A 15,711-nucleotide genomic window follows, 5' to 3' on the forward strand; every position below is an offset into this window, starting at 1 on the left:
AAAGAAAGAAAGAAAGAAAGAAAAGAAAGAAAGAAAGAGAAAGGAAGAAAAGAAAGAAAAGAAAGACTCTTCTGGGATGTGTGTGGGGGACATACTGGAGGGGAGACACTGGGGGCCAGGAGGTTTGAGATGAGATTACAGTGAAGCTCTAGGGACAAGGACAAGGCTTGAGCCAGAGCCAAGTTCATGGGCATGGAGAGGCAGCAGAGCCGGGGAGCCTGGTGATGAGAAGAGGGGTTTCCCTGGACCCACTGTCGCTGGTTGGATCTTTGAGCCTTGGGGCTGCAAAGGTCTCCCTGGGGCTGTTGGACACATCTTCCCAGGGTGGTTGTATGAGTTAAATAAATTAATAAAGCCCACTACATGTTGTCACTAAGTGACAGCTGATCTTATTTCATTTTGACAATGGTTCATCTAGCTTTTACTCATGTGTATACATATATTTTACATCTTTATAAACATGAAAGATACATAACTTTGTAATTTTTCTTCTTTTAACTTTCATTCACAAGTATTTCCCCATGTTATTGTGTCCTGATCATAATTATTTCAGGCTCGATAACATTTCATAGGCCGGATATACCATCATTTATCTAATCAATCCCCTGAGTCCATATAACTGAAACTAACTTTTTATTATTTGGTTTCTGATTGGAGATGGCCCCCTCCAAGTGACAATTCAGGGATCTAGGCTCCTTCCATTTTCTTTTTTCTGTTTTCTTTTTTTTAAGATTTTATTTATTTATTTTACACAGAGAGAGAGAGAGACAGCGAGAGAGAGAGCACAAGCAGGGGGAGTGGGAGAGGGAGAAGCAGGCTTCCCGCCGAGCAGGGAGCCCAATGCGGGGCTCGATCCCAGGACCCCGGGATCATGACCTGAGCCGAAGGCAGATGCTTAACAACGAGCCACCTAGGCGCCCCTAGGCTCCTTCCATTTTCAACATAGGACTTCCAGGGTCATAGTCTCCATCTACATCCACAGAAAGGAAAAGACTGTGGAAGGTGACAAGTGAGAGGTTTCAATGGGCCAGGTCTGGGCTTGGCATGCATGTTCACTTCTCTCACTTTATTGGCCAAAACTTAGTCACGTAGTCACCCCGGATTGCAAGGGAGGCTGGGAAATGTAGTCTAGCTGTGTGCACAGAAAGCAGGAGAAAGGCTTTGAAGAAGAGCTATTTGCCACACATTATCCCAATGAGGGATTACACAGAGGAAAACCTAGGTACAGAGTGGAAGACAACTGCTCCAGATCACAAAGAGATTACAATCTATCAGGCAAATATGGCACTAAAATCCAAATAACCCCTTTTTTCATTAGATTTATCATCATTCTTTGTTGAAAAGAGAAAACCTATGGGATTTTATTAACCTTGTACCCAGTAATTTTACATAATTATCTATGGCTTATCTTAGTGTTTCATTTGATTCTCTGATTTCCAACATAGCAATCATATCATATTTAAAGAAGAATGACAACCCAGACTTCTCTGTTCCAATGATACCTTTTCTTTCTCTTGTCTAACTGCATTGACAGTTCTTCCAAAAGTGGTCATGCTGGACAGTTTGTTCTGACTTTAATGGGGATGTTTTGGTTTTTAGCATTAAGCCTGATACGGGGTTTTGATGATATGTATGTAATTAAAAACAAGGGAGAAGCAAGGAACTCCTTAAGATTGTTGTCATTACTGGGGTGTGTGGGTGGCTCAGTCAGTTAAGCGTCTGCCTTCAGCTCAGGTCATGATCTCAGGGTCCTGGGATGGGGCCTGGGTTGGGCTTCCTGCTCAGTGGGGGGTCTGATTCTCCCTCTCCCTCTGACACCTATTCTCTCTCTCTCAAATAAATAAAATCCTTTTTTTAAAAAAAAGATTGTTGTCATCACTATTCAAGATGGACCTATTCTTAAATATATTAACTTTATGCAGAAATGGCTTATTACTGAAGGTTTTCAAAACCCTTTTCATATCCATGGATGTGATGGTATTACTTTGATATATCAATTAGCAAATTATATGATAGCCCAATATCAAACCATCCTTGCATTCCTGGATATACATCTTCCAGCTCCCACTTTAGGGGTCTGTTTCCTTTATCACACCACCCTTTAAGAGGTGATAGGTGAAACTGAGGCAAACAGGAAGCGGATGCCCAGGGGTAGTAAGTAATTAGTGACAGAGGCTCAGTTTGTTCGCCATCAATTTAGATGGGGCCAACTTCTACGTGTCCTGTGGACTTCAGCTAAAGAGGAAACTTCGTTAGATGGGTTAAATGGGCTATGACGTCCCCTCCTGTGAAGGGCAACAAAAAGACTGGCTATAATGGGTATATTCGCCGGGTCAGTACAGCCAGAAATTTCTCAATACCATGTTCCCTTCGGCCCCACGTCGTACTCGCAGACTCCATTTCCCAGCATTCCCCCCGCCTTTAGAGACTTTAGCTCGGGAGGAGCGTGAGCCCGTAATGGTTTCTGGGAAATGTAGTCCAGTTGCGAAACCGCGTTTAAAGAACCAGGGCTTAATAGTTCCGAGACAGCGACCGCGCAGGCGCATTCCGCGGCCCGCCAGAGGGAGGGAAGGCCTGGCCGCCCTGCGCAACCCGCGGGGGCGCACAGGTGAGTCCCTACCTGGCGGCCGGGAGCCGGAGCGTGTGGGTGCTGGCCGAGCGGGGCAGGCCCGCGAGCGCTCCGGGAGGCGGGCCCGAGTCGCGCCTGGGTGGGCGCTGTGGGCGGTGTCCCGCCCCCTCCTATCGCTCGCGAGGTAGCCCCAGAGCGCCTCTGCCACCCGCGCGGCTTCGGACGATCTCAGCGCGCAGGAATTGGGCGCCTGCTGTTTGCCAGGAGTCAGGCGTGCGCGGAACTGCTGCGATCTCCCAGGAGGGAGACGATGCGTTTCCTCACTTCGCAGGTGAAGAAACAGACTCCGCGGCTTCTCGCCGGTCACGGTGGTCGGCCTGGGATCACAATCCGGGGTGTCTGACCCGAAAGCCCCCGCGTACTCTGCACAATCACACCCTCCGTCTCTGTCCTTATCCTGAGCATGCTACCCTTTCTCTGGGTCTCTAATCTCTCTCTGATCTCTCCCCCCCGCCACCATCGCAACCCCCGTTCAGTCCCCCTCTGTGTGTCTGCGCGCCCCCCTTACCCACGAGTCTGTGTGTTTCTAAAAACAGGGCCATTATCTTCCAAGACCACAGCACCATGATCATATCAGGACAGTAACATCGATACAGACTATTAGCTAATCTGCAGACCCTCAAATTTTGCTAAATGTCCCAATAATGTACTTAATGGCAAAAGAAAATCCCTAACTAAAGTTAGGTCTCTTTAGTCTCCGTGAACCTGACGCAGTTCTTCAGTCTTTCTTTGATCTTGATGGTCTTGGCAATTCTGAAGATTACAGACCAGGCACTTCCAGAATGTCCCTTGGTCTGGATTTGATCAGTGTTTCCTCATGATTAGATTTAGGTTTGGTGGGAGTACCTTGGGCGTGATGCTGTGTCCTCATCAGATCAGAAGCCTGTTTGTCCATTACAGGCCATGTCAGTCTTGATCACTTGGCTGCAGTGGTGTCTGCCAGGCGTCTCCGCGCTGAAGTGACCTTCTTTTTGTAATGATTAAGTGACTGGCGAGGAGATAGGGGAGAGTCTGTAAGACTCTGCTTCTCATTTCCTCATCAGAATTTCGCCCGCTGGTCTCAGCCTTCAGCTGCTTGTGTTCCTGTGTAACTGGAAACACGTGTGAGGCCACGTCTTTTCGTTTCTGGACTGTGTTAGTTTCCCTTCCTGCTGTAAGTTACCACAATCTTGGTGGCTTCAAACAACACAAATGTGTTCTCTTACAGTTCGGGAGGTCAGAAGCCTGCAGTGGGTTTCACCGTGCTGAAATCAAGGTGTCAGCAGAGCGGTGCTCCCCCCTGAGGCTCTAGGGGACAATCCGTTTCCTTGCCTTTTTTTCCAGCTTCTGGAGTCTGCTTGCATTCCTTAGATGAGGCCTCTTCCTCCAGCTTCAAAGCCAGAGGCAGGGTCTTCTCTCCCTAACTCTGCTTCTCTTGATTTCCCTCACGTGGCCGCCTCCTCCAGGTCAAATAGCCCCTAGCCTCTCTCTTCTAAGGACACTTATGATTGCATTTAGGACCCACCCAGATAATCCAGGATAATCTTCCTACCTAGAGGTGCTTAACTTAATCACATCCCACGTTCGTCCACAAGATACAGGAGTAGGGCCATTGTCCACCCCACCACCTGGCCTATGTCCAGGCCTGTCTCCCCCACCAGGCAGGGAGCCCCTTTAGGGCAGAGCCTCATCTCGCTCATTATTCTGCCCTCAGATGAGCCTGTCACTCTCACATGAGTCTCAGAGCATATTTGATGAATGGATGGAAGTGACCATAGTCCAAACACCGATTTTTCTTTGGCAGAGATTTTTTTTTTTTTTTTTTTGCAGGGATTTTTTTTAAACTTTATTCTAGCAGATGGAACCTTTCTTCAGACATCTTAAGTGGGAGATCAGGATCCTTATGCAGGATTTGTAAGGCAGATAGGAGGAGCTCTGCAGGGGCGCCTGGGTGGCTCAGTCGGTTAAGTGTCCAACTCTTGATCTCAGCTCAGGTCTTGATCTCAGGGTCATGCATTGGGCACCACGTCCTATTAAAAAAAAAAAAAGAAGGAGCTCTTCAAAAAAGGGGTAGATCCATGCCACAGAATACTATTCAGCCATAAAAAGGAATGAAGCCTTGATACGTGGTGCAACATGGATGAATCTGGAACACATTATGCTAAATGAAAGAAGCCAGACACAAAGGGCCACATATTATATGATCCCCTTCATATGAAATGTCCAGAATAGGCAAATCCATTAAGACAGAAAGATGAGGGGCACCTGGGTGGCTCAGTCAGTTAAGTGACTGATAGGTTTCGGCTCGGGTGAATGATCTCAGGGTCGTGAGATTGAGCCCAGAGTTGGGCTCTGCGCTCAGTGCAGAGTCAGCTTGGGACTCTCTCTCCCTCTCCCTCTGCCCCTCCCCTCTCTGTAAAATAAATTAACAAATCTTTTTAAAAAAGAAAAAAAGATGAGTAGTTATCAGAGGCTGGCATTGGAGGGCTGGGACAGAACAGGGAGATTTGGTAGTGACTGATTAACAGTATAAGGTTTCCTTTTAGGGCGATGGTGAAAACATTCTGGAGCCAGATCGTGGTGATGGTTGTACATCACTGTGAACGTCCTAAATGCCACTGAACTGTATCATTTAAAGTGGTTAAAATGTTATATCGCATGTTATATGCATTTTACCACAAGAAAAAAAAGTAAGACTAAAAAGGCGGCTTAAAAAAAGTAAATAAAATTAAAAAAATAAAAACGCGGCTTAGCTCTGCAGCCAGACTTCTGGGCCTGAATTGCGCTCTGATACTTGATCTCTCTGTGACCTTGAGCAAGGGCCTTGACCTCTTGTGCCTCTATTTCCTTCTCTGGAGATAACTCTAGTTAAACTAGTCTTTCAGAGCTGTTATGTAGGTGCAGTGAGCTGAGCCTCCTGATTGCTAGCGGTTGTTGGTGTGGAATGGGAGCCTCGGGCAGCCCGTCCGGAGCCTTTGCTCCAGCTCCTGGGAGACTAGAGTCCCCTGTCATGAGGCATCTTCGGGAAAGCATCTGTCTGTCTGTCTGGGCAAGAACTGACCCTCCTCTGTGCTCCAGTCTCCTCCTCCAGCTCTGCGGACTCAGGCCTGCTCCTGTCTCCTGGAGGCACATGCCCAGGACCACGCAGTGGCCACAGGACCCTGATGGCTGAGGACCAGGTGATTCTGGGCTTCCCCTTCCCCAAGATGATTTTGTGGACCCCAGAGGGCCATCCTCATCTCTGCCTGTGGCCCGAAGATCTTCTGCTCCTCCCAGGCATGGGAAAGAGGCTATGGTGGGAGGGGCTCTGGGGCTGGGAGGTGCAGCGAGGAGGGGGAAGGGGAGGGGCAGGATGCTCTGAGTTGGGACGTTATGACCCGGTCTACAAACCAATCTAACTCTCAGCAGCCTTTGAGTTGCCTAGAGAAGTGGGCAGTGGATGGTTTTGCTTCACCCCCGAGCCTTATCCTTGGAGTCAGGGATGGGCATTGGGATCCCAGTTCGGGTCTGGGATGGAGCGCCACTTAGTTATCACTCTTGCACACAATGGCTTGATTTTTTTTAAAAAGTGTTTCTTAGGGCTGTCATATATAGGTGTGCAGGTTGCGCACTGCACAAGAGTGCTTTACCTCAGTGGCAGGTTTCACATGTACCTCATACACTGGTATATTGTGGAAGTTTTCATGCAGATGGCAGTAAACGGTCATTTACTAAAATAATTGGCATATTATAACGATTTTCCAACAGATGGCAGTAAAGAGTCACGCAAAAGGGAGCTTTCTCCTACCTTCTGCCAAGAAGCTTGTGGGCTAGGAGCTGACCAAAACTTTCTGCATTTCTGTGGGCCATTTTTATTCAGTTATCTCAAACCTGCTGAGTCAGTATGTTCCAGCCCAGAGTGTTAGAGCTGGTTCAACCACCAGCAGGGGTAGGCTGTTGACCCATGACCTCTCCCAGCCCCAGAGTTCTAGAAGGATGTGCCCCTCCACCATGTAAAATTGTCCCTTGCAGGAATCAGTGACCTTCAAGGATGTGGCTGTGGACTTCACCCTGGAGGAGTGGGGCCAGCTGGGGCCTGGCCAGAGGGAGTTGTACCGGGACGTGATGCTAGAGACCTACCAGAACCTTCTGTCACTGGGTGAGGCCCTGCCCCCTGCCTCCCCAGGAAGAGGCATGATGCCCCCCCTTCTGCCCTCATCTCCTTTGTGCCCACCCACTGCTCAACAGTGGGTATTCGCTGAGGTCATGGGGTACCCTCTCTGCTCTTTTCACTGGTCCCTCCTGGCTGGCCACTGTCTGTCCCTCTGTCTCTCCGCTGCTTCTCCTAGAGTCCCTGCGTCCCCGAGGGCCCGGAGTCCTCTGCCTGTCCTGCAAAATCTTCAGCCTGTGCCCCCACCTTCTCTTCTTGCTTCCCTTTCCACGTGTGGTGACCTCAGGTTCCTCCCTGGAATGCCTGTTCTAGAATCTCAGACTCCAAGTGTTCCTTGGATGTCCTCCAGTCATCTAGCTCCATCTTAGAATCTTTCCAAGACACAGAAATGCTGTTCCCAAATGTGTCTCCCTAGTCCTACATTGTCCACCCACCCACCTCCTGCGCCCCCTCAAGGCCCTTCACATTTGTCACACTCACCCTGAGCTCAGCGTCTCCACACTGACCTGCCCCTCCTCCTCTGGGTCTCCCGTCCCCAGACCAGTCACCCCCAGCACCATCCTACCCCCTCCCCAACAGCCCACCACATCCTCTCCGACTCCCAACAATCTCTGCCCATCCCCTCCTCTGTCCCTGCAGCCCAGCCCTGATCTGGCCTTGTCCTCACCCCCTGACCCTACTCCAGCCTCCTCAGTGGTCTGTCTTTCTGTCCACCTCCATCTCTCCTCAATTTCTTTTTCTGATTCTTCTGTCTTGCCTTTGCCCTGTGAACTCTGGTGGTTTGAAGGTTCCTTCCTCAGCCATGCTCACTCACACACTTTCACTGGACAAACTCACCAAAAACCCGCTTAAACTTCTACGTCAGGGGCCCCAGGAAAGCCCCCAGGTCGGGGGCTCAAGGAGGACCCGCAGGCCTCAGCATGCAGTTGTACTCACCGCCCCAATTCACTGCAGCGCAAGGACACCAAGCACAGTCAGCAAAGGGATGAGGCACGTGGGACGACATCTGGGGGAGACCAGGCCAGAGTCCCCTCCCCGTGGAGTCACACAGGACGGGCAACGAGACGTCACAACACGTGTGAGAAGTTGTCCATCAGGGACACTTGCTAGAGTCTCCATCAGTGCCCCAGGTTTGTCGTGGGGGCCAGTCACGTCAGCGCCCTCGGCCTGGCGCGTGTCAAAATTCCAGACTCCCCGAAGGAAGGCAGGTGTTCAGCAGAAACCACGTTGTTTGCACCAACAGCTTAAGCACAGGGAGCCCCTCCTGGCGGTCAGGGAGTGCTGGGAACCCTCCCGAAATCCAGCTTCCGAGACGCCAGCCAGCCTTGGGCAGCCGTGGGAGCAGGTCTTTCCAAAGAGAGCCGGCAGCCTGCTGTGTGGCCCCTTTTCTGCGCCACTTGGGTGTAAAGAACGCGGTCCCTTCCACCTGTCCCCTGCAGAAATGTATTCCCTCACAGTTCAGAGGCCAGAAGTGTAAAATCCAGCTGCGGGCAGGGCCCTGCTCCCTCTGAGAGTCCTTCCCAGATGCAGCTTCCGGAGGCTCCTGGCGCCCTTGCCGTTCCTTGCCCTGTACCCCTGTCACCCCAATCTTGGCCTCCATCTTCACATGACCTTTCCCTTCCATTGTGTCTGTATGCCTCTCCTCTTCAAACAAAGACACCGGTCTTCGGACTCAGGGCCCAGCCTGCTCCTGTAGGACCTCATCTTCACTAATTACATCTGCAAAGCCCCTGTTTCCAAGTAAGCAGTGATGTCAGGACTCAGGCTCTTTCTGGAACGTAGTAGGCACTCAACAAATGAATCTCGCGTGGACCATTAGAGCTGCTGCTTTTTTTTTTTTTTTAAGATTTATTTATTGATTTATTTTATTGATTTATTTATTTTTAAAGATTTTATTTATTTATTTGACAGAGAAAGAGATAGCGAGAGCAGGAACACAAGCAAGGGGAGTGGGAGAGGGAGAAGCAGGCTTCCCGCGGAGCAGGGAGCCCAATGTGGGGCTTGATCCCAGGACCCTGGCATCATGACCTGAGCCGAAGGCAGACGCTTAACGACTGAGCCACCCAGGCGCCCTATTGATTTATTTTATTTTATTTTATTTTATTTTTTTCAAAGATTTTATTTATTTATTTGACAGAGAGAGACATAGCGAGAGAGGGAACACAAGCAGGGGGAGTGGGAGAGGGAGAAGCAGGCTCCCCGCAGAGCAGGGAGCCCGATGTGGGACTCGATCCCAGGACCCTGGGATCATGACCTGAGCCAAAGGCAGTCGCTCAACCAACTGAGCCACCCAGTCGCCCTATTGATTTATTTTAGAGAGAGAGTGAGGGGAGGGGCAGAAGGAGAGAGAGAGAGAAAGAGAGAGAATCTCAAGCAGACTCCCCGTTGAGCAGGGAGCCCGATACGGGGCTCAATCCCAGGACCCTGAGATCATGACCTGAGCCAAAACCCAGAGTTGGACCCTTAACCGACTGAGCCACCCAGGCACCTGGACCATTAGACCTTCTAATCATTAGGCACCCAATGTATGCAGCTCCCCTGCAGACCCAGGGCCTGGGGCCCAGCCCCGAGGCCTCCCGAAGACTGGCAGCCATGGCCAAATCTTGTGTCTTTTCCAGGGGTGGGCCCTCTTGGGTGTAAACCCGATGTGATCTCCCGTCTGGAGCGAGGGGAGGAGCCCAGAATGGAGAAGAAGGAAGCCCGGCAAGCTACCTGTCCAGGTGGGTGAGGTTGTCCAGCAGGTGTGAGCCATCTTCCTATCCTGTCTGTCTTGATCAGTGACAAGAATGAGGCAGCCCAACACCCGCCATAGTTGTGGGCGCTGGGTTCAAATCCCAGCTCCAGCACTTCTGGCTCTGTGACCTTCAGGCAGGTCATTTAGCCTCTCTGTGCCTCGATTTCCTCACCTGCAAAATGGGCTCAATAATAATACCCTGGGTTGGGAAAGGTCAATGAATTAACACCTAAAAGTGTAGACCAGCACCTGGCACACAGTAACCCACTGGTCAGAATAGGCTACAGATTATTGGTGATTCTTTATTGGGAATCATCTATGTAAAGACCCAGAAGTGGGACCCCACTGGACATGGTGGGGAATAGGAGGCCAGATGTTTGCCCCCCACTGGCCCACAAACTCCATGAGGGGAGGGGATTGAAGCATCTTTGTTTCCATCACTGCCCACCGTGTTGTGGGGTGGGACTTGCCCCCTCCTTCCCGTTCACCACATCCCATTGGTCCCCAGTCCTGTCCCTCCTGCCCCCTAACTTTTCCCAGTCCCCTGTCCTCTGTCCCACAGCCCTGGCTCAGGCCTCAGCTCCTTGGCTGGACCCTCATCCCGGCCTCCTCCCTCACCTCCCAGCCTCCAGTCTTATGCCCTCCCGTTCATCTCACACAGCCCAAGAGGGGTCTTTCTACACCCGGAGCTGATCCCACTTCTCCCGTGCTCACAGCCCTCCCATGGCTCCCCAGTACCCCTGACAGCAAGCCCTAGCACCGTGGTTAGCATGTAACAATATGCAATTAATAGGTGTCCCGTGAACAGATCTACTAGCGTCAGAAAATCCATCCCCTTCAACAAATTCCACATGGCTGTGCTTCCTGCTTATCGTCTCTTCTCTACACTTCCCTTTCTCCAGATTGCAAGATTGTGCTGTAAAAGCCTCACATACGCTTAATATTTATTGACATCTTTTTTTTTAAAGATTTTATTTATTTATTTGAGAGAGAGCTAGAACGAGCAGGGGAAGGGACAGGGGCAAACAGACTCCCTGCTGAGCGGGGAGCCTGCTGCAGGGCTCGATCCCAGGACCCTGAGAAAATGACCTGAGCCGAAGGCAGACGCTTAACCAATTGAGCCACCCAGGCACCCGTATTTATTGATATCTTTTGATCAAATTAAAGTTATATGTGTTCATCGCAGAAACTTTGAAAATGTAAATAAAAATAAAGCAGGAAATGGAAATCTCCCCATAATCTTGCTTATCTCTCAAAAAAATTTACTTTTCTCATTTTACCCCAAAAGCTTTACTGTATTTTTTTAATTACAAAAGTAAATAATAACAACGTGAATAAACCTTGAGGGCATGATGCTAAGTGAAGTAAGCCAGACACAAAATGACAAGTATTGTATGATTCCACTTACATGAGGCGCCTAGAGTAGGCAAATTCATAGAGCCAAAGTGGAATGGTGGTGGCCAGGGGCTGGGGAAGGGTAAATGGCATTAGTATTTGATGGGTAATGTTTCAGTTTGGGAAGATGAAAACATTCTGGAGGTGGATGGCGGTGACGATTGCACCACAGCATGAGTATATACATGCAACGGAACAGCACACCTAAAAATGACCTAAATGTCGTATTTTATGTTGTATGTATTTTACCACAACAAAAAGTAAATAATAATAAATTGAAAACCCTCCATCCCACTATGCACATGCATACACATGTTAACACATACATAAACATATACAACTTGGGGCACCTGGGTGGCTCAGTTGGTTAAACATCTGCCTTCAGCTCAGGTCATGGTCCTGGAGTCGCAGGATCGAGCCCCGCATCGGGCTCCCTGCTCAGTGGGGGAGTCTGCTTCTCCCTCTCCCTCTGCCGCAACCCCTGCTTGTGCTCTCTCACTCACTCACTCTCTCAAATAAATAAGTCAAATCATTTGTAAAAAAACATTTTCATTTTTCGGATATTTTGAGGCCATCCTTCCATGTCACAACACGAGTCTCTCCTGTCTTTTGAAATAGCAACCTACACTTTGAAACTTGCCTTTTAAAGTTTTCCAGTGTCAGTTCAACTTGATCAGTTTCCTTGGTCCCAACACAGACGATATTCACATTTTCCATGTCTTTCAGCCTTGCACACCAGCTCTGCAGCTCCTTGGGAGTCATTTCTGAAAAAGAGTGTTTCTGAAGAGGCCACTTCCCCAGTGGGAAAGAGGGAGGGAGTTTTAAGGGAAGTGCTTGGAGATGCCAGGCTGGGGGCATCCTGGACCTGGAGCCGTCAGTTGGAGGACCAGGGAGAGCAGGAGAGGCGTTTGAGGTGTATGTTTGCTCCTCTCAAGGAAACCGTCTGTGGGGAGAGAGGCCTGGGCTGTCACGAGCGTGGGCGGAGCCTCAGGCAGACCTCCGCCTTCATCAGGAAGCAAAGAGGGCCTGTGGGAGAGAGAACTCGGAAGAGGAACGGGCCAAGAAAGAGCCTGAAACGCCAAAGAACATTTGTAGAAAAGAAGCCACTTAACTGTGCAGAATGCGGGAAAGCCTTCATTTACCATTCAGACTATATTCTACACCAGAGGATTCACACTGGAGAGAAACCCTACAAGTGTAATGATTGCGGGAAGGCGTTCAGCAACAGCTCGTATTTCATTCAGCACCACATCATTCACACGGGAGAGAAGCCCTACGTGTGCAGCGAGTGCGGCAAGACCTTTACTCAGAGCTCATCGCTTACCGAGCATCAGAGGATCCACACTGGAGAGAAGCCATACAAATGCAAGGAATGTGGGAAGGCCTTCACCCAGAGCTCCTCCCTCATTAAACACCAGCGGTGCCATACTGGGGAGAAACCCTATAAATGCAACCAGTGCGGGAAGTTCTACTCACAGGTGTCCCACCTCACCCGCCACCAGAAAATCCATACGGGGGAGAAGCCCTACAAGTGTGGTGAGTGTGGCAAGGCCTTCTGTCACACTTCCTCCTTGACTCAGCACCAGACAATCCACACCGGAGAGAAACCCTACAAATGTAACGAGTGTGGGAAAACCTTCAGCCATAGCTCGTCCCTGTCCCAGCACCAGCGAGTTCACACTGGAGAGAAACCCTACGAGTGCTCTGAGTGTGGCAAAGCCTTCAGCCACAGTTCATCCCTGACTCAGCATCAGAGAATTCACACTGGTGAGAAGCCCTATGAGTGTAACGAGTGTGGGAAGGCTTATACACAGATCTCCCACCTTATGAGGCACCAGAGTGTTCACATGGGAGAAAAACCCTATATATGTAATGAGTGTGGAAAGGCTTTCAGTCACACCTCGTCCTTCACTCAACACCAGACGATTCACACTGGTGAGAAGCCCTACAAATGTAACGAATGTGGGAAAACCTTCAGCCAGAACTCTTCGCTTACCCGGCACCAGAGGATTCACACCGGGGAGAAGCCCTATGAGTGTAAAGTTTGTGGGAAGGCTTATACCCAGATTTCCCACCTCATCCAACACCAGAGGATTCACACTGGAGAGAAACCTTATGAGTGCCGTGAGTGTGGGAAAGCCTTCAGCCGGAGCACCCACCTTATCGAGCATCAGAAAATCCACACAGGCGAGAAACCCTATAAGTGCAAAGAGTGTGGGAAAACATTCAGTCACAACTCCTCCCTCACCCAACATCAAAGAATTCACACTGGCGAGAAACCCTACGCCTGCAAGGAATGCGGGAAAGCTTTCAACCAGAGCATCCACCTTATTCAGCATCAGAGGATCCATACGGGAGAGAAGCCCTATAAATGTAACAACTGTGGAAAAACCTATACCCAGATTTCACACCTTATTCAACACCAGAAGGTACACACGGGCGGCAAACGCTATGTGTGTAAGGAATGTGGGGAGGATTTCAGCTGGAGTTCACACCTGACTGAACACCGGAGACTTCACACTGTGCACGACGCCTGCGTCTGCGATGATTTTGAGAAAGGCTTTGTGTGGAGCACACAGCTTGCTGATATTCAGAGAACTCCTGCTGACCAGAAAGCCTGAGAAGGTAGCAGATGGGCGGTTCTGATGCTGGGTTCGGTGTAGCCTTCATCAGCACCAGTAACTTCCTCCCAGAGAGGAACCCTAACACTATATATTGAGAGAGTTGCTTCTCTATTTCCTACAAGGACCTGGTGCAGTTTATCACCAGCTGGGACAGCTTCTGATCATTTTAGGAGCTCCCCTGCTAAAATCTCAGCTCCCCCCCTATTTTTCAGTCTTACGGCATCCCCAGAGGGTGGTGTAAATGGAACATAACATCATCTGATATCTTTAATAAGGTCTCGTGAACTTTTTAAATTTATCGCTCATTCATTAAACTGGAGCTTGAAAATTCGAGGGAAAAAAAAAAAAAAGGGAAGATTAACCCTTCAGAGTACAAGTCTATGTAGCTGAACACCAACACTAGATTTTAGTATCCTTTAAAACTCTAAGCTACAAATTTCATGGCAAAATCCACAGTTGGCTTAAACATAGTATGTTCCACTATTTACAGCCATTTTTAAAGCCTATTTTTTGTGTCTTTCACATGTCCAGGATTTACGCTTTATAAAGGAGTTTCCCTCTTAAGCATCATTTTCTGTTTTTATTTATGCCCAAAGGGAAGTTTGTCTTTCATCATATTTTCATCATAAAAACATAGTATTAAAAAAGGGAAGAGGTAGCGCCTGGGTGGCTCAGTCCGTTAAGTGTCTCACTCTTGACTTCGGCTCAGGTCTTGATCTCAGGGTCATGAGATTGAGCCCCGAGTCAGGCTCCACGCTGAGCGTGGAGCCTGCTTAAGATTCTCTCTCTCCTTCTGTTTCTCTCTCTCTCCCTCTCTAAAAAACCACCAAAAACCAAAAAACAAACAAAAAATAGTATTTATATTTTATTATAAAAATAATGCACATACTTTTATAACAGGAAATATTTTAAAGTAAAATAACATATACTTATCATAAAGGATAATTTGGAAAGTGTCGAGAAATATGGAATAAAATGCCAATTCCCCATAACCACACAGCCCAGGGAGAGCCTGTCATTTTGTGTGTATTTCTTCCTGGTTTTGTTTTACTCTGTCTCCATATCCATATTTTTAAGCATAAAACAAAAGCAATATGGCCACCCTCAGAAGTCCTATTGTTTTGATTTTTTTGTATTACCTTTCAAATATCATCTTAAAATAAATGTTATTTTATTTCACTGTGATCAGAGTGTAGAAACAATTTTGGCTTTCTCTGATTTGTCCCTATTATACCCTGAGCGTTGTCTTTTGTAATCACATACACTTCATACTCATCATTATTCAGGCTAATAATATTTCACTGGTGGGTGTAAAATAGTTTACAAATCCATTCCCCCACGTGGATTTTGTTCTAAGCCCCTGATTTTCACAGGTGGTTCACCAATTTTCCCAATTATGAATGTTAGAATGAGCATTTCCATACTTGCTTCCTCTGTCCTTCTGAGGAGATTATTTCTCTAAGTCATGTTCCCAGGTTGGAAATAGCAGGAGCACGATTCTAATGATTTTCCTGATTACTGGAACATTTTGTCAAATTGCTTTCCAAATGGCCTGGTCCCAGTCTGCCTGGGACAAGCTGGGCATGAGGACCACAGTTCCACTCTATTTTTACCAGCACTAAACATCCATAATGTTTTCCTATGTCAAACATACAAAATGACTAGTGTTTTCGGTAACTTAACTGTGTGCCAAGTTCTGTCCCAAGCCCTCGGTATGTCTCAATTCTCGTTCTTTCAACAATCCCACCTCTTCAGGGCTATATTGTCCCATTTTACAGCTGAGGACACCAAAGCACAGGGAGATGAAGTGGCCAAAGTCTCACAGCTATGAGCTCGTGGAGTATAGATTCAAGCCCAGGTAGTCAGGCTCAGAAGCTATGCTCTGAACATCTATGGAGATTGAACACATTTCACGTATAATGTTTCCTTCTTAAAATAATGTTTATTATTATAAAAATCAATACATGCTTCTTATAGAAAATTTAGAAGACATAAGAAATCCGGAAGATTTCACCCAAAGTTCAGTGCCACCCAGAGATAACTGTTAACATTTGGATACACTTCTGCTACTTTAAAAACAATACATAATATTATAGATGCTTAAATAAATTTGGGGTATACTGAATATGCAATTTAGCATACTTCTAGTTTACTTTATATCACGAGCCCCTATCGTTAAATATCATGATTTATCCATGTC

At 48.2% G+C, this 15,711-nt stretch overlaps 1 protein-coding gene across 2 annotated transcripts in view; it reads left to right on the plus strand.

Moving 5' to 3' along the window:
* The window catches only part of LOC116621934 (zinc finger protein 260-like), a 14,946-nt gene extending 793 nt beyond the window's left edge, over positions 1 to 14,153 (plus strand). Inside the window, exons 1-5 of one of the 2 annotated variants that reach the window (XM_032387966.1) lie at positions 2,556 to 2,608; positions 5,687 to 5,787; positions 6,620 to 6,746; positions 9,377 to 9,478; positions 11,614 to 14,153. In XM_032387966.1, coding sequence (XP_032243857.1) covers positions 5,773 to 5,787; positions 6,620 to 6,746; positions 9,377 to 9,478; positions 11,614 to 13,508 — 2,139 coding nt within the window. In that variant the 5' untranslated portion in view covers positions 2,556 to 2,608; positions 5,687 to 5,772 and the 3' untranslated portion in view covers positions 13,509 to 14,153. Of the gene's footprint in view, positions 1 to 2,555; positions 2,609 to 5,686; positions 5,788 to 6,619; positions 6,747 to 9,376; positions 9,479 to 11,613 lie in introns of those variants that run through there. The other variant, XM_032387965.1, reaches the window with a different exon arrangement.
* Positions 14,154 to 15,711: the final 1,558 nt, after the last annotated feature.

This window comes from Phoca vitulina, unplaced genomic scaffold, assembly GCF_004348235.1.
Source record: "Phoca vitulina isolate PV1807 unplaced genomic scaffold, GSC_HSeal_1.0 scaffold52, whole genome shotgun sequence".
In the NCBI taxonomy this organism is placed as follows: domain Eukaryota; kingdom Metazoa; phylum Chordata; class Mammalia; order Carnivora; family Phocidae; genus Phoca; species Phoca vitulina.